At 46.2% G+C, this 21,485-nt stretch overlaps 1 protein-coding gene across 2 annotated transcripts in view; it reads right to left on the bottom strand.

Moving 5' to 3' along the window:
- The window catches only part of LOC310827744 (androgen receptor-like), a 111,681-nt gene that overhangs the window by 5,809 nt on the left and 84,387 nt on the right, over positions 1-21,485 (bottom strand). For both annotated transcript variants that reach the window (XM_083704139.1, XM_083704140.1), the window contains one exon: positions 10,687-10,803. In XM_083704139.1, the coding sequence (XP_083560265.1) occupies positions 10,687-10,803 (117 nt within the window). The remainder of the gene's footprint in view (positions 1-10,686; positions 10,804-21,485) is intronic.

The following is a 21,485-nucleotide window of genomic DNA, read 5'->3' as shown; positions in this document are numbered from 1 at the left end:
ACAGGAGGGGGAGCAAATGGAGAGTGAGGAGGAGGAGTACGAGGGGGGCGCAGGCAGTGACAGTGGCCAGAGTTATTCCACAAGCCTCTCTAGCGAATCGGAGGACTCACAGAAGGGAGCGCCGGTGGCCAGAGCGAAGGGGGGTCCAGGGGGGAAGCCCCAGGAGGAAGGGGCCAGCGGGGAGTCCCTGAGCAGCAGCTGGAGATCAGGACCAGCGTCTCCACCAGAGCGCAGTGGGGAGGGGGAGTCCCAGGAGTCGGGACCAGTGTCCTCACCACCAGAGGGAGGAGAGGAGTCAGGTTTGGCAACACCCACATCAGGAAGCGGGGAAACGGTCAGAAGGAAAGTCACCGGCTGGGCGCGCGCGCCAAGTTCAAATGTACAGGAGCGCGGCACAGCGGGGAGCCCGGGAAGGGAGCCAGGTCCTAAAGCCCGCCGGAGGGAGGGGCAAGACTCAGGAGGCTCAGCGTCAGAGGAGTCCAGGAAGGATGGAACCCCAGAGGGCAGAAGGACCCAGCGCAGGAAGGAGCAGCGCAAGAGGTGGAGCCGGGCTAGAATCTTAAACTGGTGTGGGTGGAGCAGTGAGTCAGAGGGGACTTAGCCGGTCTAGCGCCAAGACGTGGGTCTGCGCGCCCAGAGCTTGGAAATGGAAGCTAAACTTTAATAAAGACTTTTGTATATAACATCCACTGGGCGTTGGTCCTCTGTGAGCTGGGACCTAGCGGCATTCCTGACAGTAAGTCCCCTCTGCCGTTTTCCACCAATTTTAAAACCTCGTGGAGTGTGGGAAAGCAGCGAGGGGTGAAGATTGGTGCTTCGCGAGCTCACGAAAACCAGGGAAATGACTACCGAAGAGAAGATAGCGAGTCTGCAAAACGCAGTGACACAGCTGAACGCAGAAATTTTGGCGTCCAGAAAGAAGGAACAGGAAGCAGCTGCTGCCTGCCAGGATCTGCGAACCAGGTTAGAAGTGCTAACTACACAGAGGCTACCGGCCACCAGACCAGAAGGGATTGGGCTGGGGAACAGAGGAGGGAGCCTTGTGTCTCACTTCAATGGGGACCTGCAGGAGTATCCTAACTTCAGAGCAGATGTACTATATGCACTGCAGCTGCTTGACAAGGACTTTAAAAATGAGGAAGAAAGAGTGGGATTTATTGTTTCGCATTTACGGGGAGAGGCGAAAACGTGGCTGCGCAATCTCTGGAGAGATAAGGATCCAGCCCTCCAAGATGCGGGTGCCTTCCTTAAAGTGATGGATGCGTGTTTTTTGTCTGAGATTAATGTGGATATCGCTAGGAAACAGATTCACGGACTAAGACAAGGTAGAGCCACTGTAAGGCAATATCATTCACGTTTTTTCGCATTGGTGAACGCATTGGGGTGGGAGAGAGAATCGCCTGCCGTCAGAGATCTGTTCTGGGAGGGGCTGAACGGAGCTGTGAAAGACGAAATTGCAAGGGGGGAGAGACCCCAAACCACCAAGGACATTGTGGAGAGGGCACTCACCATTGGGGTTAGGCTGGAAGGACGCTCTTGGGACAAAGAGGAAGTGCATTGGGGCCGCACGCCAACGAAAGCACCACCCCCCTTTCCCAAGGAAGCGGCGCGCGCTCGATCCATGCCTCCGCTGGGAGGAGGAGAGGAGCCGATGGAGATAGGTGGTGCTAAGGCTCAGTCCACAGCCGGAGCCCTAACGCCGGGAGCAGTCAAAATGAAGCCTCCTAGAGGGACCAGGAAGTGCTACATCTGCGACAGTGCTCAGCACATGGCGAAAGAGTGTCCCCAGCGGTTTCACAAGCACACTGCAGCCGCAGCGACAGTAACAGAAGCAGTTCAGCAGAGTGAATCACAGCAGGAAAACTCCACTGTCTGGCTGGAAATGGAGTCACTGGGGGCCAGCCAGACAAGTCAGTGAAGCAATCCCCAGTAATGTTACAGCCCACAGACCCCCTCCCACCCAAACCAGTAGTGCAGCTCACCGCATCCCTTCAACTTCCCAATGGGCTCACTGTGGAAATCCCCATTACGATTGACTCTGGGAGCAATGCAGATTTTATAGGCATGGACTTCATCCAGCAACATGGCATAGCCCTTCTGCCAGTGACGGTACCTCTGAACATCGTCACGGTGGACGGCAGGGAGCTACTGGGAGGGCAAGTGCTGCAGCAGACGCCGCCAATGGTGAAGCGCATTGGTAATCACCGCGAAGTCATCAGCTTCAACGTCACCCGCCTGTCAGACACGCCCATTGTGTTGGGCATGAGTTGGCTGGACAGGCACAGCCCGGCATTGGCATGGTACCAGCGTCAACTGACCTTCTGCTCCTCCTACTGCACAGAACACTGCATCCTCGTTAACCAAGAAGATGAGGGGCACGAAGATGGACCACAGATGCACTTAGGCATGTTGCAAGTGGTACCCAACAAGTACAAAGAGTTTTTGGAGGTCTTCTGTGAGAAGGAAGCGGACAAGCTGCCTCCCCACAGACCCTACGACTGCAAGATTGACCTCCTGCCGGGGGCGACGCTCCCGACGGGGAAGCTGTATTCCATGTCTGAGGATGAATTGCAGGAGCTCAGGGAGTTCATAGATCACAACTTGAAGCGGGGATTCATCCGAGAGTCCAAGGCGGTGGGGGGCAGCCCTGTATTCTTTGTAAAGAAGCGGGACACGCCCCAAAAGAGGCTTGTAGTTGATTACCGCGTCTTAAATGCGAAAACCAAGCCCTCAGCCTTCCCTATGCCCAAGATCGATGACCTGCTGGCGACGGTGAGGAAGGGTCGCATCTTTACCAAGTTGGATCTGCGCGGAGCGTACAATCTCATTCGCGTGAGGGAAGGTGACGAGTGGAAAACGGCCATGTTTACGCCGTTGGGCACCTATGAATATAGAGTTATGCCTTTTGGATTACAAAATGGCTCCCACTGTTTTCAAGCATTCATGCATCATGTCTTGGCGGGTCTTCTCTACAAGAAGTGCGTCTGCTTCCTGGACGACATCCTCATCTTCTCGGAGTCGCCGGAGGCTCACGAGAGAGATGTCAGGGAAGTACTGCAGCGGCTGCGGGAGCACCGGCTTTACGCCAAGCTGGAGAAGTGCCAGTTCGACAAGACGGAGGTGGACTTCCTGGGCTACAAACTGTCCGACAGGGGACTCGCCACGGACAGTACCAAGGTACGGGCAGTGCTGGACTGGAAGAGCCCACGCAATCGAAAGGAAGTCCAGAGGTTTGTCGGCTTTGCCAACTTTTATCGCAAGTTCATCAAAGGTTTCGCCATGCAGACAGCGGCCATCACTGACACCCTCAGTTCCAAGAAGAAGAAGTTCATCTGGACGGAGCAGGCAGAGCAGTCCTTTCAGAAGCTCAAGCACCTCTTCGTGTCCGAGGAACACCTGCTACACGTGAACCCCAGCAGGCCCATGAGAGTGGAGACGGACGCGTCAGACAGGGCCGTGGGGGCCGTCCTGTTGCAGCAAGACCACCAGGGGGACTGGAGGCCGTGCGCTTTCTACTCCAGGAAACTCAGCAAGTCGGAGCAGAACTACACCATCTGGGACAGGGAGTTACTGGCCATACATGCAGCCTTCAAGGCGTGGCGGCATTTCCTCGTCGGGGCCAAACACACGGTGCAGGTCCGTACGGACCATAAGAACTTGGAGTACTGGCGCACGGCGAGGTTCCTGAACCAGAGACACATCCGCTGGGCGGAGTTCTTTGCAGATTTCGACTTCAGAATAGAATACATCCCGGGAGACAACAACATCATGGCGGACGCGCTGTCCAGGAAACCGCAGTATCTCGAAGAAGAGGCGGCGGCGGCGGCCAAGCATATTTTCGCACCCAAGGCGTGGGCATGCGCGCCAGCCACGGTGGACCTGGACGCGGTGCGTCGCGCGCTGCAGACGGACTCCTTCGCGCGAGCCAAGATGGAGGAGGTGCGTAGCGGAACGGCGAGGGACGACGACTTCCAAATACGCGACGGCCTGCTCATCCGCAAAGGAGCCCTCTACGTGCCGGGAGACAACCTCCGCGCGAGGGTCCTGCAACAGCTGCACGACGCGCCCAGCGCGGGACACTTCGGCAAGGAGAAGACGGTGGACCTAGTGGCCAGAGACTTTTGGTGGCCCAAGATGAGGGGGGATGTCGCGGAATACGTCAGGAGGTGCGACACCTGCCAAAGGGCCAAACCAGTACACCAGCCGCCGACGGGCCTGTTGGAACCGCTACAGACACCGTTCGAGCCGTGGGAGAGGGTGGCCCTGGACTTTGTCACGGATCTGCCCAGCTCGAGAGGCAAGACAGCAGTACTCGTGGTAGTAGACTTGTTCACCAAGATGGCCCACTTCATTCCTTGCGCGAAGGTGGCCACAGCCGAGCAGACCGCCAAGCTGTTTATAGATCACGTGTTCAAGGTGCACGGCCTACCACGGTCCATCCTGTTCGACAGGGGGCGCCAGTTCATATCCAACTTCTGGCAAAAGCTGATGGGTTTCCTGAACGTCAAGGTCAGCCTGGCGTTGGCACGACACCCGCAGACTAACGGACAGGCGGAGAGAGTCAATGCCATCATGCAGCAGTACCTGAGATGCTACGCGAACCAGCAGCCCTCGACCTGGGTGGACTACCTACCGCTAGCCGAGTTCGCCTACAACAACACGAAACACGTGTCCACGGGGGTGACACCGTTTTTCGCCAACAATGGGCGGCATCCCAGAACCTTCCCGGGTTTGGAGAAAGTGAGGGTGGGGGAGCCGCAGGGAGCAGAGGCAGTGGCAGCGGGGTTGCAGGAGATCCACGAGCAGCTCAGGAGGCAGTTAGAGATGGCAAAACAGGCTTACAAAGTGCAGGCAGACCGACACAGGAGGGTTGGGGAAGATATCCGGGTAGGAGACTGGGTCTGGTTAGCAGCCCAGGCAGTTCCGGCCAGATCGTTGGCCAAGAAGAAGCTCGGGCACAAGCAGTTAGGGCCTTACCAAGTAGAGGCGCAGATCAACCCAGTGGCCTTCCGGTTAACACTCCCGGAGGGGTCCAGAATGCACCCGGTCTTTCATAGATCAGTGCTCACACCCTACAAAGAGCCCCACAGGTTTCAGACACCAGGGACAGCGCCAGACCCGCTCAGGGAAGCGCCCCAAAAGGGGGGGTCGCCGAGGAGGGGGCCACTCAACGAAGCCACAGAGATTTTAGACTCAAGGTGGGGGGAGGACGGGATTGAATATCTTCTCGCCACAGAGGACACCCCGGCCAGCACCAACAGGTGGGTGCCGGATTACGCATTGGAGGAGCAGTTGCTCAAGGAAGAATTCCATACACTTTTCCCGCACAAGCCTATGCCGGTGGGCTTTTCCGATGATTGTCTGTTCACACCCACACTCTCGGCCAGCACTTTCCGGGGTTTCTCGTCAGCGGAGGACTCGGCTCCGGGAGGCAGCTCCCCAGAGGGATCGCTCTCAGGTTTTGGCACGGGGGGATCTTATTGGTGGGAGGACCAACCTGAAGTGGGAAGGCGCAGAGACGTTCCGGAGGGACCCTGCGAAGTGGCGGCACCTCAGGCGACAGGGGGAGAAGGGGTTGTGAGTGATTTGGGGGAGGCCTCAGATTTCGAACACACCGCCCAGGAGATGGAAGCGGAGGGAATCGCAGTCGACGAGCCCATGGAGGACTTTCCGGACTTCTCACGATGGCTGCACGCCTCAGGGGACGAACTGTATCCTGAACTCACCCCGACAACTCTAGAGCACCCGGAACCCGCACCTGAAGAGGGGGAGGGGGGAAGGGGGGCTTCGAGGGGGGGATGGATGTCAGGGGTTCAGAAGGAGAGACACAGGAGGGGGAGCAAATGGAGAGTGAGGAGGAGGAGTACGAGGGGGGCGCAGGCAGTGACAGTGGCCAGAGTTATTCCACAAGCCTCTCTAGTGAATCGGAGGACTCACAGAAGGGAGTGCCAGTGGCCAGAGTGAAGGGGGGTCCAGGGGGGAAGCCCCAGGAGGAAGGGGCCAGCGGGGAGTCCCTGAGCAGCAGCTGGAGATCAGGACCAGCGTCTCCACCAGAGCGCAGTGGGGAGGGGGAGTCCCAGGAGTCGGGACCAGTGTCCTCACCACCAGAGGGAGGAGAGGAGTCAGGTTTGGCAACACCCACATCAGGAAGCGGGGAAACGGTCAGAAGGAAAGTCACCGGCTGGGCGCGCGCGCCAAGTTCAAATGTACAGGAGCGCGGCACAGCGGGGAGCCCGGGAAGGGAGCCAGGTCCTAAAGCCCGCCGGAGGGAGGGGCAAGACTCAGGAGGCTCAGCGTCAGAGGAGTCCAGGAAGGAGGGAACCCCAGAGGGCAGAAGGACCCAGCGCAGGAAGGAGCAGCGCAAGAGGTGGAGCCGGGCTAGAATCTTAAACTGGTGTGGGTGGAGCAGTGAGTCAGAGGGGACTTAGCCGGTCTAGCGCCAAGACGTGGGTCTGCGCGCCCAGAGCTTGGAAATGGAAACTAAACTTTAATAAAGACTTTTGTATATAACATCCACTGGGCGTTGGTCCTCTGTGAGCTGGGACCTAGCGGCAGTCCTGACACATGGAGAAGCCATTTTCAACAGAGTCCAGCAGTGGAAGCGTGAAGCTGTATTGAGGCAGCGCCAGGTGTTCAACATTTGCTCAAGTAACAATTTTGGGCCTGGGGCAACCACCCCTGTGCCCCCTCATGCCACGCCACTGGAATACCCTGCTGGGAACACAGAATAGATGATGAGGAGGATGATGAGGATGATGAGGATGATGATGATGATGATGAATTTATTTATTACTCACCCTTCACCCTAAAGTCCCAGTGTGGGTAACAGCATTAAAAACAATATTAAAAGTAATTTAGTACCATCTCAGTCAGCATCAAGGAAACAATACTGAAGAGAATGCAGAAATGGTGCATAACCCCAGTTAAACTTTCCTCTATGCATAAACATACTTCACCTATGTCCTGGTAAGGGTGTGGGGACAGGAGGAACTATAAGCACTTGTAGTAGACATACCCAATTGTGGTAAATTTTGGGGAAGAAATGTTTAATGAGATATGCAACATTGCAAATCAGCATGTCACCAAGCCTCCAGAGCTTAAGTTACTGATTCTGTGTTTAAATGAGAATCAGGATTTGGGGGATAAATCACAGAATTGATCTGCGTCTCCATGGACAGCTGTGAGTCCAAAATGGCTCCCAGGCTGTGCACCTGGTCCTTCAGAGGCACAGTTACCCCATTCAGGACCAGGGAGACCCCCACCCCCACCCACCCCCTATACCCCAAAAAGAGTACTTCTGTCTTGTCTGGATTCAACCTCAATCCATTAGCTGCGATCCATCCTCCAGTGGTAGAACATAAGACTCTTCACCTCAGGGTCATGGGTTCAAGTCACATGCTGGATTCAAGCCCCGTGGTGGTCCCTTCCAACTCTACAATTCTATGTTAAGAGAAGTTACTACAGAGCAATGGTTTTGCATTCATCTACAAAGCTGATAGGTGGAGAACGACAACTCTTTATTTTCTTCTTTAGTTTTTATGTCAAAAAAGAGAAGAGAAAACTCAGGAGAAGAGAAGACTCCCTGGAAAAGACCCTGATGCTGGGAAAGATGGAGGGCACAAGGAGAAGGGGATGGCAGAGGACGAGATGGTGGGACAGGGTTCTGGAAGGTACCAGCATGAGTTTGACCAACCTGCGGGAGGCAGTGGAAGATGGGAGTGCCTGGTGTGCTCTGGTCCATGGTGTCACGAAGAGGCGGACACGACTAAACGACTAAACACAACAAACAATGTCAAAAAACACTTATTTGATGTTAACTGTTGTACATTGCTTCTTCTTTGATTTTTTTCAATCTTTAATAAAAATCTTTTTTAAAAAAAAGAATTGATTAATCTATTGCATTTCATTCCCACCTTTCAGTGTTTTATTGTTTTAGAAAAAAGGTGCAGGTGCCGGAACTCACTATGAAGTTGTTATAGTAAGTGCCACACTTTTAACATTGGGGGGGGGGGGCTGGCACTGCGTACCCCAGAAAGAAAGCACTGCCACTTTTTCTTCCCTGGAGCTCATGGTGGCACACACAGCTCTCCCCCTGCTTATTTGAACCCTGCTAGGCAGGTTAGGCTGAGAGGCTGTGACTGGCCCAAGGCCACACCCAGTGAGCTTCATGATGGCAAAGTGTGGGGATTTGAACCTTGGTCTCCCCCAGGTCCTAGTCTGAAACTACCCCACGCTGGCTTTCCACCTAGGTATATGTGGCTGGACCTCTCTCCATTCAAAACCTGCAAAACAGAACAGAACATTTTCAGAATTCCTTCTGCCTAAGCCCTGCTAAAAGAGAGAGAGAACAGGAACCAGACAAAAGAAGCCCCAGAAAGATGCCAAGTTGTTTCAAGGGGGCATCTAAGCAGACCCTGTCCCCAGCAGACGGCAACCTTCACACACAAACCTTGCATCATATTACACAGGAACAGGAACAAAACACAAGGAAACCTGTGATTACGACTCTCTAATTCTCTGAAATAGGCTGCTTAATGCATTTATTTATTTATATTCACTCTGTGTCTGCATTAATATTTGGCAATGCTAGTGGCTGTAAAAGAAAAAGTCTGTGGAGCCAGATTTTGTTATTCTAGACAGGAAGCAGCGGCCATTTTATCCCTCTGCATCAACCCCAGGAGTCAGCCAGAGGGGTCTCACTGCCCCTCAAGAAAGGCATAGGGAAGTCAGTGAGTGGGAGCAGCTACTGAAGAGTGACAGAAGCCCACCAATTTTATCCAACTGAAGATTAATTTTAATTTTTAGATTCTAAACTGAGCATGTGTAAAAGATTTGAAAATGGTGCTAGCAAGAGACAAAGACTGGAAAATGCTGTGGTGATGAAGTTAAGAGCAATCACTACTTTCTTGCATCAACCACTCACTGAAGCAACAAGAGCCAACCAATAGCATGCAACCACACAAAAACTTCCCTGAAAGAGAAACAGCGAAGCAGGATGTGGAACAGCAAGCTCATTACGAGGAAGCAGCCATGATGCTGCCTACTGTAACAGATGTTGGTTTGTGGCCAGAATTATCACATTAGGAAGTATCCTATTGGGCAGAGAGGGGTCCCTCTCAAGTTGTGCATCATTGTGGAACATTTTCAAATTCCAAGCGAGTGTACAAAAAGCAGCCTAGGTTTTGCAAAAAAACTTTTTTATTCAACAAAAGCAAATGGGAAAACATATAGCCAAGAGTGGCTTTATTCTCCCCTCAAAAGGCCGAAATTATTGCTTTGTTTGTAAACTCTTTCCAGACCTTGCTTATTAGCTATTGAAGGGTTTGTTGCTGTCATTTCTATAAGGTGTTGTAAGTCTTCCTAGAATTGGACCCGTGTGCTGCATTTTTGGACCCGTGTGCTGGGTCATTTTCACAAGGTCAGCAAAGCCCTTCAGAAATCAGACCTATTATTGAGTTCTTGTGCAAGTTTGTTCACAGTTCACTTCTGGATTTTTAAAGGAAAATTAGAGAAGATTTTGATGAGTTTGAGAAATAAGCAAAAGCCACCTTGCCAAATGTCAACTACAAAACAAGGAGATAAAAAGTGAGGGAACGGCAAAGAAATGACAGAAGTGCACCTGATGCCTTAGAAGCACTTTCTTCAAGAGATAAGTTTAGGATAAAATCCTTTATTCCTATATTAGATGCACTTGAAGCCAATTTAAAAAGAAGTACTTTGTACAGTGATGTTGCACAATTGTTTTCCATTCTTGCTAATCTGACAGCATCTAAGTGAGAAATTCAGCAAGCTTGATGGAAGCATCCGCAGAAGATATTGACCTGAACCTTATTGATGAACTTTTGCACTTTCACCTATATGTGACACAAAGCCATAGGCTTACAGCAGAGCCCTCTCTGTCTCATACAGACCTTTATCAAATTATACACAAGGAAAAAATTCATATGGCCTTTCCTAATGTGGAAGCAATCTTGTGGCTATTTCTTAGCTTGGGAGAGGGGAGTTTTTCAAGAATCAAAAGAATTAAAAATGAATTAAGGACCACAATGTCTCAAGAGAGGTTGTCCGCACTGAGGATTCTGTACATTGAAAGTGACAAACTTAGACAAACAAATTTTGATGAAGTTTTGGATGATTTTACCATGAGGAAGGCTGGGGGGAGGGATTTACTCTTACTGTATTTGATGGTTGTTGTTTACTTCTTAATATGTGTTTTAAAACTGACTGTTTAATGACAACATAAAGTAGATTCTAAAAGTGTCACACTTCCCAGGCAATATAATTTGTAAACTCAAGGTTTTTTAAAAAGAAGGTTTTTTTAAAAGAACTTCATTTTCCTAAAAATTAATTTCTTATTCCACAAAAGGTTTACAAAGTTCAGTTATTGCAAATGTTTTTCAGCGTTAATTTTAACATTTATGCCTTTTTTAAATCACCATGGTATTTAGCAATAACATCTTATGTCCTTTAGAGGAGAAATTGTGAATTGCAGAATTTTAAATACCTATCATCATCCTTGGCTTCGCTCAATTTTGTTTATAACACTCTTCCATTTTCTTCCAGTCGTGATGGAGGGGGATTGGGAGGGGCCTTACAAGTAGCCAAGGACCACTCTTCATCTAAATCTGGCCCTGAAAATCAGGTATGCTGCAAAAATCAAAGGGTTGTAAACAGAAGCTGGATTACCTCCGAGAGTCATCCCGGCCTCATGGCATCTCCGAAGGCGGCAGGAGGGGCAGTTTTTCCTTCGAAGCTTGTCAATGTTGCAGTCATTTCGGCTGGCACAGAGGTACTTCTGTTTGCCTAAAAGCATCAAGAGGGCATATCATGAATGCAAAGTGGCAATCCTCCCCTTACTAGATACAGAGCATCAAGGGCTCAAAGCGACAAGCTGGAATCGTACAATTGTAGGGTTTTAAAGGTCCCCAAGGGCCATCGAGTCCAATCCCCTGCATTGCAGCTAAAGAATCCTTGACTGGTGGCCACCCAAACTCTGGCAAAACGTTCTTTTGTCAGGGCAAAATATTAACTATCATTTATGAAAAGTGTGCTTAAAAGCTTAAGATGCTGATGCTCGGCTGAACTCCTGGTGAAATGTGGAGAAAATTATAAAGAAATGCCTTCCTTTTGATGAAAAAGCTGGAAAATAACAAGCCCAAGAAAGTTTATGACCTAGTCTGCATAATTGCTGGAGGAAACACTTTGTTTTTTTGTTTTTTTTATAATATTTTTTATTAGTTTTATAAAGTACAGAAAAAAGAATAAAGAACGTATTATAAAAGCCAAAAAGAAAAGTTACAAATTTTTCTTACCCTTTTTTCCAAATCTATTGGACTTCCCCACATCCTCCCAACCCTGCATTCTCTGTAGTACATAACGTCTGCAATTTGTTAACTTATTTCAATACTTAATGTATCTTCCTTTTTATCATGTTGCCCAATTTCAAATGTATTATAACCCAAATCATGTACATTTTCATTTTAACACAATAAAGTTGTTTCATTATTCTATCTCTGACTCCTTGTACCTTAATTTCCATTTCTTGAATTTAACATTACTGAAGCTAGAATTTCCAAAAAGGTGCATTTTTTAACATTCATACAACTTATAATGTTTTTCCAAATAGTCTTTAAATTTTCTCCAATCTTCCTCGAATGTTTCTTCTCCCAAGTGTCGGATTCTGCCAGTCATTTCAGCCAGTTCCATATAATCCATCAACTGCGTGTGCCATTCCTCCAGTGTGGGTAAATCTTGTGTCTTCCAGTATTTTGCAATCAGAATCCTTGCTGCTGTAGTGGCATACATAAAAAAAGTTCTGTCCTCCTTAAACACTCTCCGGTCCACCATGCCCAGAAGGAAGGCCTCTGGTTTCTTAGGTAAGGTAAATCTCAGTACCTTTTTTAATTCATTATGAATCATTTCCCAGAAGGCCTTCACTTTCGGGCATGTCCACCAGAGGTGAAAGAATGTCCCTTCCGCCTCTTTACATTTCCAGCATCTATTATCAGACAGGTGATATATCTTAGCAAGCTTGACTGGGGTCATGTACCACCGGTATATCATTTTCATAATGTTTTCCTTCAAGGCACTACATGCCGTAAATTTCATTCCGGTGTTCCATAACCTTTCCCAGTCTTCGAACATGATGTTATGCCCCAAATCCTTCGCCCATTTTATCATGGCGGATTTGACTGTCTCATCCTGAGTATTCCATTTAAGCAACAGGTTATACATTCTCGAAAGTAGTTTACTTTTTGGTTCTAACAATTCTGTCTCTAGTTTCGATTTTTCCACCTGGAATCCAACCTTCTTGTCTACTTTAAAAACCTCTTGAATTTGTGCATAATGCAACCAATCTCGCACCTTGTTTTTTAGTTTTTCCAAGCTCTGCAGCCTCCAATTGTCTCCAATCTTTTCAATAATTTCCCCATATTTAGGCCAATTGGCTTCCATATTAGGTCTCTTACGTGCCTTGGCCTCCACCGGTGAGAGCCACCTCGGAGTCTTACTCTCCAATAAGTCTTTATATTTTGTCCAGACCATTAAAATTGCTCTCCTGACAATGTGGTTTTTAAACAATTTGTGCACTTTAACCTTGTCATACCACAAATATGCATGCCACCCAAAAGCATTGTCAAACCCTTCCAGATCTAGGACATCAGTGTTTTCCAGTAAAATCCAATCTTTCAACCAGCAGAAGGCTGCAGCTTCGTAATATAACCTCAAGTCTGGCAGGGCAAATCCCCCTCTTTCTTTCGCATCAGTTAATATCTTAAACTTTATTCGGGGCTTTTTGCCCTGCCAAACAAACTTAGAAATATCCCTCTGCCACTTTCCAAAGCATTCCACCTTGTCCACGACCTGTAGGGTCTGAAACAAAAATAACATTTTTGGCAATACATTCATCTTTATAGCTGCTATTCGGCCCAACAAGGAAAGTTTCAGTCTTGACCATGTTTCCAAATCTCTTTTGATTTCTAACCAACATTTCTCGTAGTTGTCCTTAAACAGATTCAAATTTTTGGAGGTCAGATACACCCCTAGATATTTTACTTTTTTAACCACATTTAATTCTGTTTCTTTCACAAACTCATCTGTTTCTGTACTTGTCAAATTTTTTGCTATAACCTTAGTTTTTTGTTTGTTCAGCTTAAATCCCGCCACCCGACCAAAGTCCGAAATTAATTCTAACACTCTTTTAGTACTAGAGACAGGCTCCTGCAATGTTAATACCAGGTCATCTGCAAATGCTTTCAATTTATATTGTTTCACTCCGACCTCAATTCCCTGTACCAACCGGTCCTTTCTAATCATGTTCAATAGCACCTCCAGAACTGAAATAAACAATAGGGGGGATAGGGGGCACCCCTGCCGTGTCCCTTTTTCAATTTTAAACTCCTCTGTCACCACATTGTTTACTATCAATTTCGCTTTTTGTTCTGAGTATATTGCTTCTATTCCATTTTCAAACCCCCGCCCCACTCCCATCCCTTCCAAGTTTTTCTTCATAAACATCCAGGAAATATTGTCGAAGGCTTTCTCCGCATCAATAAAGATTAACACCGCTCTAGTGTTTAATTTTGTTTGTAGAAGTTCCAAAATATCGATGATGTTTCTTGTGTTGCCAAACAAATGCCTACCAGGGAGAAAGCCAGCCTGGTCTTTATGGATCACTTCATTAAGCACTTTTTTAAACCTACTTGCCAAAATGTCTGCAAAAATTTTGTAATCCACATTTAGGAGTGAGATGGGGCGGTAGTTCTTCAGCTGAGTCTTTTCAGTTTCTAGTTTGGGTATCAATGTGATGAAGGCTTCTTTCCACGTTTCCGGTGCCTTTGGAGGAAACACTTTGAAGGCGGATAAAGTGGGAGTATGAGAAAGATTTATTCTTAAGTGCATTGTTTGGGAGTGAAAGTATGGCGGCTTCAGATTTGGAGGTGGAGACCGAAACAGAGGTTATTAAGCCTAAAGCTTTTCAAAAAGAAATTTTAAAAGCCATAGAAGGAGCAAAGATCAGTATTACCAAGGCTGTTACAAAAATAGTAGAAGATAAACTCTCTAAATTGGCCGAGACAGTAGAACGGTTGGCAGAAAATGTAAATGCTGCATGGGAAATAGCACAGGCCAATGAGAAAAAAATGAATGCATTGCAAGAGCAGACTAGGAAACTGAAGAGACACAATAAGTATGTTAATGATAAATTAATGGACTTAGAAAATAGAGCCATGACTTCCGGAGGCGACGCCAACGGCAATGGCGGTCTCCTTCTAACTCAGAGGGGGAAGCTCCGCGGAAACCAGGTCTGTCCGCTACGGCGAAGCGGAGACGCTTGCAAAAATCACAGGCAGAAGAAGCCTGTGACCATGGGACTCAGCGGGCACTGGTAGCGCCCCCCGGACCAGCGAAGGGACCCCGTAAGGGGCTCCGGAGCGCAACGGGAGTCTGGCGCGGTGCTGAGAGTCAATCGTTATTTCCGTGGGGTGAAGCCACACAGCTGTTGCCGGAGAGCGCTGACCTTTTTCCTGTGACAATTCGGCTGCAAAACAACTACCCGTGAGTAGGTGAAGTTAAAAATTGACATTTAAAGGAAGAAAAAAAGGATAAATTTGGCACTGAAGCGGGAAGGTGTAAACAGGAAGTCCGCCTTCCGTTTCTGTATACAGTTCAAAGCAAAGACTCTTTAAGCTAAAATCTGGAGAGCGGTGTTTTAAAAGCTTCAAATCTGAACATCAAAGGAAAAGAACTGCCCCCCCTGGCTACAGGAGAGGGGGGGGAAGAGGGAAAAGTGATTCTTTCATCTGTGGATAAATTAGAGACAATTACTTAACTCCTGGGAACGGACTGCCATGTTGATTAGAACTGTTGCACTGAGAGTTGCGCTACTTATAGACATTATAACTTTCTAAAGGCTAACTCTGCAAGGTGATACTTGTTGAAGGTCTTCTCTGGATTTGAAACTGTTGCTTGTTTTTTGGAGGAGGACTTTGGAAAGTAAGAAAAGACTTTATACTTTAATGACTGCTACAGTGTCCCCCTAGAGGAACATTGAAATTGTACACCCAGCTGGGGGATTTTTCCATTCTTGACTTTGGGGATTTTCCACGGCAAGACTTAACCGTGGGACCAACCTTGACTCATAGACAAAAGTGTGATGACTGAAAGGATAACAAGATCGGGCAAGGCTAGAGTGCAGCAGCCCAGTGCAGTTTCCCAGCAACGTAGATCATCTGTTCCCTGCCCTCCTGTGACACAGGGGGAAGATTTTGCACAAGCTGGGCCAAAGGAAATGGCTTCAGAAGGGGATTTTACTTCAGTGTTAAATAAAATTTATGAAAAATTGGAAGGCTTAAGCAAACAAGTCACTGAACAATCGACTAAAATAGACTGGAACACGACTAGCATCAATAATCTGGGACAGAAAGTGAATTCCAATACAGAATCTATTGAAAAATTGCTGGAAGAATCTGTGTCTAATCGAAAGATAGCTGAGGAAGCAAAAGAAAAAGCAGTGGCTGTAGAGGAAGAAATAAAACCGATGCGCAAGCAGATTGGGGACCACCAGTCACTTCTGTCTATGATTGAACTGAGGGAATCATAGAATCATAGAATCATAGAGTTGGAAGAGACCACAAGGGCCATCGAGTCCAACCCCCTGCCAAGCAGGAAACACCATCAGAGCATTCCTGACATACGGTTGTCAAGCCTCTGCTTAAACACCTCCAAAGAAGGAGACTCCACCACACTCCTTGGCAGCAAATTCCACTGTCGAACAGCTCTTACTGTCAGGAAGTTCTTCCTAATGTTTAGGTGGAATCTTCTTTCTTGTAGTTTGGAACCATTGCTCCGTATCCGCTTCTCTGGAGCAGCAGAAAACAACCTTTCTCCCTCCTCTATGTGACATCCTTTTATATATTTGAACATGGCTATCATATCACCCCTTAACCTCCTCTTCTCCAGGCTAAACATGCCCAGCTCCCTTAGCCGTTCCTCATAAGGCATCACTTCCAGGCCTTTGACCATTTTGGTTGCCCTCCTCTGGACACGTTCCAGTTTGTCAGTGTCCTTCTTGAACTGTGGTGCCCAGAACTGGACACGGCACTGCAGGTGAGGTCTCACCAGAGCAGAATACAGTGGCACTATTACTTCCTTTGATTTAGATGAAACAGACTAATCTGAGGATCAGGGCAGTGCCAGAACTTGAAAAAGATAACCTAAGTGACTACCTTACGCAGGAATTTGGGAAATTTTGGAATTTGGAGGTGGAGCAAGACTTTAAGATAGTAAGTGTGTTTAGACTCGGAAGAGGAGGGAGAAAAAACAGGGTGAGAGACTGTTTGGTGACCCTTCGAACGAAAGAAGAGAGAGACAAAATATTGAGTGCACACTTTTAGAAGACTTTGGAAATTAACGATTCGAGAGTCGAGATTTTTAAGGATATTCCGAAACATCTATTGGATCTCAGAACCAACTACGGAGATCTGGTGGCCCTACTGAGAAGAAACGGAATTGCTTTTAGGTGGGAATTCCCCCAGGGACTATCTTTTAACTTTAAAGGGAAGAAGTTTAAAATAAGATCAGTGGAAGACAAGGAAAAATTTCTGAGAGACCACGAAGAAGACCTTCAAAAAGAAGTTCTAGAAGAGCTAAGAGCCTTAAGATCAGGAGTACTATACATAGTACCACCACCTTTGGGACTGGACAAACAAAAAAAAGTGATACCACCGTCAGAAAAAGAAGAACTTTTGGGAGCAGTTGGAGGAGACTAGAATAACCACACCATGTTTCTGCAATTTTTAAGTTGGAACATTCGTGGACTTAACTCCCCGAAGAGGAAGAAAGTCTTTCATTTATTGAAAAAGGAACAATTGGACTTAATTTGTTTACAGGAAACTTATGTGATAAGGCTACACAGGAAAGTACTGATTAATAAAAGATTGGGTCAAGAGTTTATCTCATCAGACAAGGTTAAAAAGAGAGTTGTTATCTATGCCTATCACCAAAATTTGTTTTTAAAGATGAACAAGGAAGATTTGTGACAATTGAGATTCAATCACAAGGAGAAAAATTTTTGATTGTAGGAATTTATGCGCCAAATAGGGGAAATCTGAATTCTTCAGAATTCTTCAAGAAATTGCATGAGACATTGTTGGACTATATGAACTACAATAACATTATTATGATGGGAGACATGAATGGAGTGGTATCTACAAGCATGGACAAGTCGCAGAGACAGGTTGTAACTAAAGATGGCAGACTACCAAAAACCTTTTTTGAATTGACTGACAATATGGACTTGATTGATATCTGGAGAACTAGGAACCCCCTTGGAAGAGAGGGAACTTTCTTCTCTGAAGCCAAAATGACATGGACAAGAATTGACCAAATATGGATAACTAGAGGACTGGCACCTAAGACTTGAAAAGTGGAAATTTGCCCAAAAACTTGCTCTGACCATAATGCGGTGAAGATGGAGATGAAACTAACACCAATCGGTTCTTTCAGATGGAGGATGAATGACACCTTATTTAGAGATCAAGAGGTTACTAAAAAGGCCCAAAAAATCTTGAGAGACTATTTTGAGATAAATTTGAATACTACGGTTGAAAAAAGAGTAATCTGGGACGCAAGTAAAGCGGTCATGAGAGGGTTTCTGATTCAACAGAGCGCAATTGTCAGGACTGCCGCTAGGTCCCAGCTCACAGAGGACCAACGCCCAGTGGATGTTATATACAAAAGTCTTTATTAAAGTTTAGTTTCCATTTCCAAGCTCTGGGCGCGCAGGCCCACGTCTCGACGCTAGACCGGCTAAGTCCCCTCTGACTCACTGCTCCACCCACACCAGTTTAAGATTCTAGCCCGGCTCCACCTCCTACGCTGTTCTTTCCTTCGCTGGGTCCTTCTGCCCTCTGGGGTTCCCTCCTTCCTGGACTCCTCTGACGCTGAGCCTCCTGAGTCTTGCCCCTCCCTCCGGCGGGCTTTAGGACCTGGCTCCTTCCCGGGCTCCCCGCTGTGCCGCGCTCCTGTACATTTGAACTTGGTGCGCGCGCCCAGCCGGTGACTTTCCTTCTGACCGTTTCCCCGCTTCCTGATGTGGGCGTTGCCAAACCTGACTCCTCTCCTCCCTCTGGTGGTGAGGACACTGGTCCCGACTCCTGGGACTCCCCCTCCCCACTGCGCTCTGGTGGAGACGCTGGTCCTGATCTCCAACTGCTGCTCTGGGACTCCCCGCTGGCCCCTTCCTCCTGGGGCTTCCCCCCTGGAGCCCCCCTTGCTCTGGCCACCGGCGCTCCCTTCTGTGAGTCCTCCGATTCGCTAGAGAGGCTTGTGGAATAACTCTGGCCACTGTCACTGCCTGCGCCCCCCTCGTACTCCTCCTCCTCACTCTCCATTTGCTCCCCCTCCTGTGTCTCTCCTTCTGAACCCCTGACAGCAATAAAGAAGAGAATTCAAAATGAGAAAAAAGATAAAATTCTGGAAAAAAATAAAAGAAGGAGAGAAGAAATTAAGAGCGAAACCAAAGTCGCAAGAGATTCTGAGAGAAATAAAGTTACATCAAGTACAATATATGAAAATGATAAATCAGGAAGTAGAATGGAAAATTAAGCAGATGAGACAAAATACATTTGAATCGGCTAATAAATGTGGGAAACTGCTAGCTTGGCAGATAAAAAAAGACAAAAATTAAACACTATTACAAATTTGGATGTGGAAGGAAAGAACATACAGAATCCATTGGAGATCAGAAAGTGCTTCCAGAGATATTTTAAACAACTATATACACAAGGGCCACAGCAAGAGACTGAATTAGACCAATTTTTAAGAACAAATAGATTACAAATGATTTCTCAAGAAAACAAGATAATGTTGAACCACAAAATTACAGAACAGGAGGTGGAAGGTGCCATTCAGAACATGCAGTTGGGTAAATCTCCAGCGCCGGATGGCCTAACCTCTAAATATTACAGATCCTTGAAAGATTGGTTAATTCAGCCACTAAAGGAGGTCTGCAATGAAATTATGGAGGGGGGAAAGGCGCCAGAGTCGTGGAAAGAAGCTTACATTACACTTATACCGAATACTGAGTCTGAAAAGACACAACTTAAGAACTACCGTCCCATATCCCTGTTTAACGTGGATTACAAAATTTTTGCTGATATTTTGGCTAACAGACTAAAAAAGGTATTAGTTGAAGAGATACATAAAGACCAAGCTGGCTTTCTCCCAGGTAGGCATCTGTCTGACAATACGAGGAATTTAATTAACATTTTGGAGAAGCTGCAAGTGAACATTAATACCGAAGCAGTTTTAATTTTTATAGATGCGGAAAAAGCCTTTGATAATATTTCTTTGAATTTTATGAAGAAAAATCTTCAGGGAATGGGGGTAGGCCAAGGGTTTGAAAATGGTATATTTGAGTGCAATTTGAAAATGGTATATCTGAGTGCAATTTACTCAGAACAAAAGGCTAAATTAATAGTTAATAATGTGATGACAGAGGAATTTAAGATAGAGAAAGGTACACGACAAGGCTGCCCAATTTCCCCATTGCTCTTTATTTCGGTCCTGGAGGTTTTGCTAAATATGATTGGAAGGGACCGTTTGATCAAAGGTATTCAGGTCGGAGCCAAACAATATAAATTGAAAGCTTTTGCGGATGACCTAGTTTTGACGTTACAGGAGCCAGAATCTAGCACGAAAAGAGTATTAGAACTGATTCAAGAATTTGGTCATGTGGCAGGATTTAAGCTGAACAAGACAAAAACTAAAGTTCTTGAGAAAAATTTAACACCAATTGAGAAAGAGAGGTTTCAGAAGGAGACAGGTCTATCATTAGTTAAGAAAGTGAAATATCTGGGGGTTAATATGACCGCTAAGAATCTAAACTTATTTAAAGATAACTATGAGAAATCTTGGACAGAAGTGAAAAAAGATTTGGAAATATGGTCAAACTTGAAGCTTTCCTTGTTGGGTCGAATTGCAGCTATAAAGATGAATGTATTGCCAAAAATGTTATTTCTGTTTCAGTCATTGCAAACTTTGGACAAGATGGACTGTTTCAAGAAGTGGCAGAAAGACATTTCTAGATTTGTCTGGCAGGGCAAGAAGCCTAGAATAAAATTTAAAATACTTTTTTTTTAATGAATATTTATTAGCGTTTTCAATAACAAACATAACAAAAATAGACAAAAAAGTAACAAAAATACAAAAAAAATTAAAAAGAACATTTAAAAAAAACATATGAAATTTCAATTGCTTATTTTCATATAACTTCTTTCTCAGACCTCCTCACACCTCCCCTTCTTGTATTCCAATTCAATTGTTATTCCAGCAAATTCTTATTACTTATTTCTCAACCTTCAATTAATAATTTTTACATGTTGTAAATTTACCTTTCCTTTTTCTTCCATTTTCTTGAATTATTTTTGCAATTCTTATTTTCATTTTAATTTAACCCTTCTAAAAACCAATTTTACCTTATCTAAGCTTAAACATCAACTTATACATCATTTCTTATTCTTAAGCATATTTCTTAAAGTTGACCAATATTTCCCTTCCACGGCTTTCCCAACTTCCATACAAATAATCAACACATTAAAACAAATTAATTTATGATTATATACCCTTTGGATTACCCAGCTCCACCCCCCTTTCCCGGTTTTGGTCCCCAACAATTGTTCATCATATACTGTTTAGCCTGGAGATCTCACGTCCGAGGCTCTCAAGTCACCCTCAGTTCCTCTCTGTCGGCCTCTTTGACAGTCCTTAATGTTGAGCTCCCTCCCCTCAGGATCCATGTTTTTTCCAACTAATCCTCCATGTTTAAAATTAACACTTATGGGGTGCTCCAAACCTAGTTTCATCTTCTTCTCAAGTCCAAAAGTTCTCCAAACTCCAGCTTCTATCTTGGTCAAATTTGTGATCCTTAGGTCTTCATTTTCCATCTCAAGCCTGACTTTCCACCTCAGATTTTTATTCTCCTTTGTTGCCTTCATGTCAGGCCCCGAATTATAGCTCTCCTTTAACATCTGCAAGTTTAAAACTCCTCCTTCCTTTTCTTCAAAAACAACATGTGTCTCTTTCTCCATATTCTCATGGCTCTCGGATTTCTCTGATTGTTCAATTGTGTAGATTTCTTGCTCCTTATCAATCTCAGCAATGTTATTTACTGCTAAGACCAAAGTGTTCACACTTGTAGTCAAAACATCGGTCTGATCTTGTAACTTTCCCAGGAGAACAAGTATTCTATTAAGTTCAGTCTGATTTTTATTTCCTTCAGCCATTCTTGTAATGTCCCTACCCCCCACAAGGGGGATTTTTGTACTTTACTGTCTTTCGACTTAAACCCAATAAACAAGTTAGTTTGTATCAGCTCTCTCTTATTTTCGAAAAATTGCAACAAATATAGCCGACAGAAATGACAGAGACAAAGTTCCCTTTTTCCTTTCCTTTGACAGCTAGTTTGACAGCTGTCAAACTCTTCAGTA

Source organism: Podarcis gaigeae, assembly GCF_964106915.1.
Source record: "Podarcis gaigeae genome assembly, chromosome: 12".
Taxonomy (NCBI): domain Eukaryota; kingdom Metazoa; phylum Chordata; class Lepidosauria; order Squamata; family Lacertidae; genus Podarcis; species Podarcis gaigeae.
This window is presented reverse-complemented; position numbering and strand designations above follow the sequence as displayed.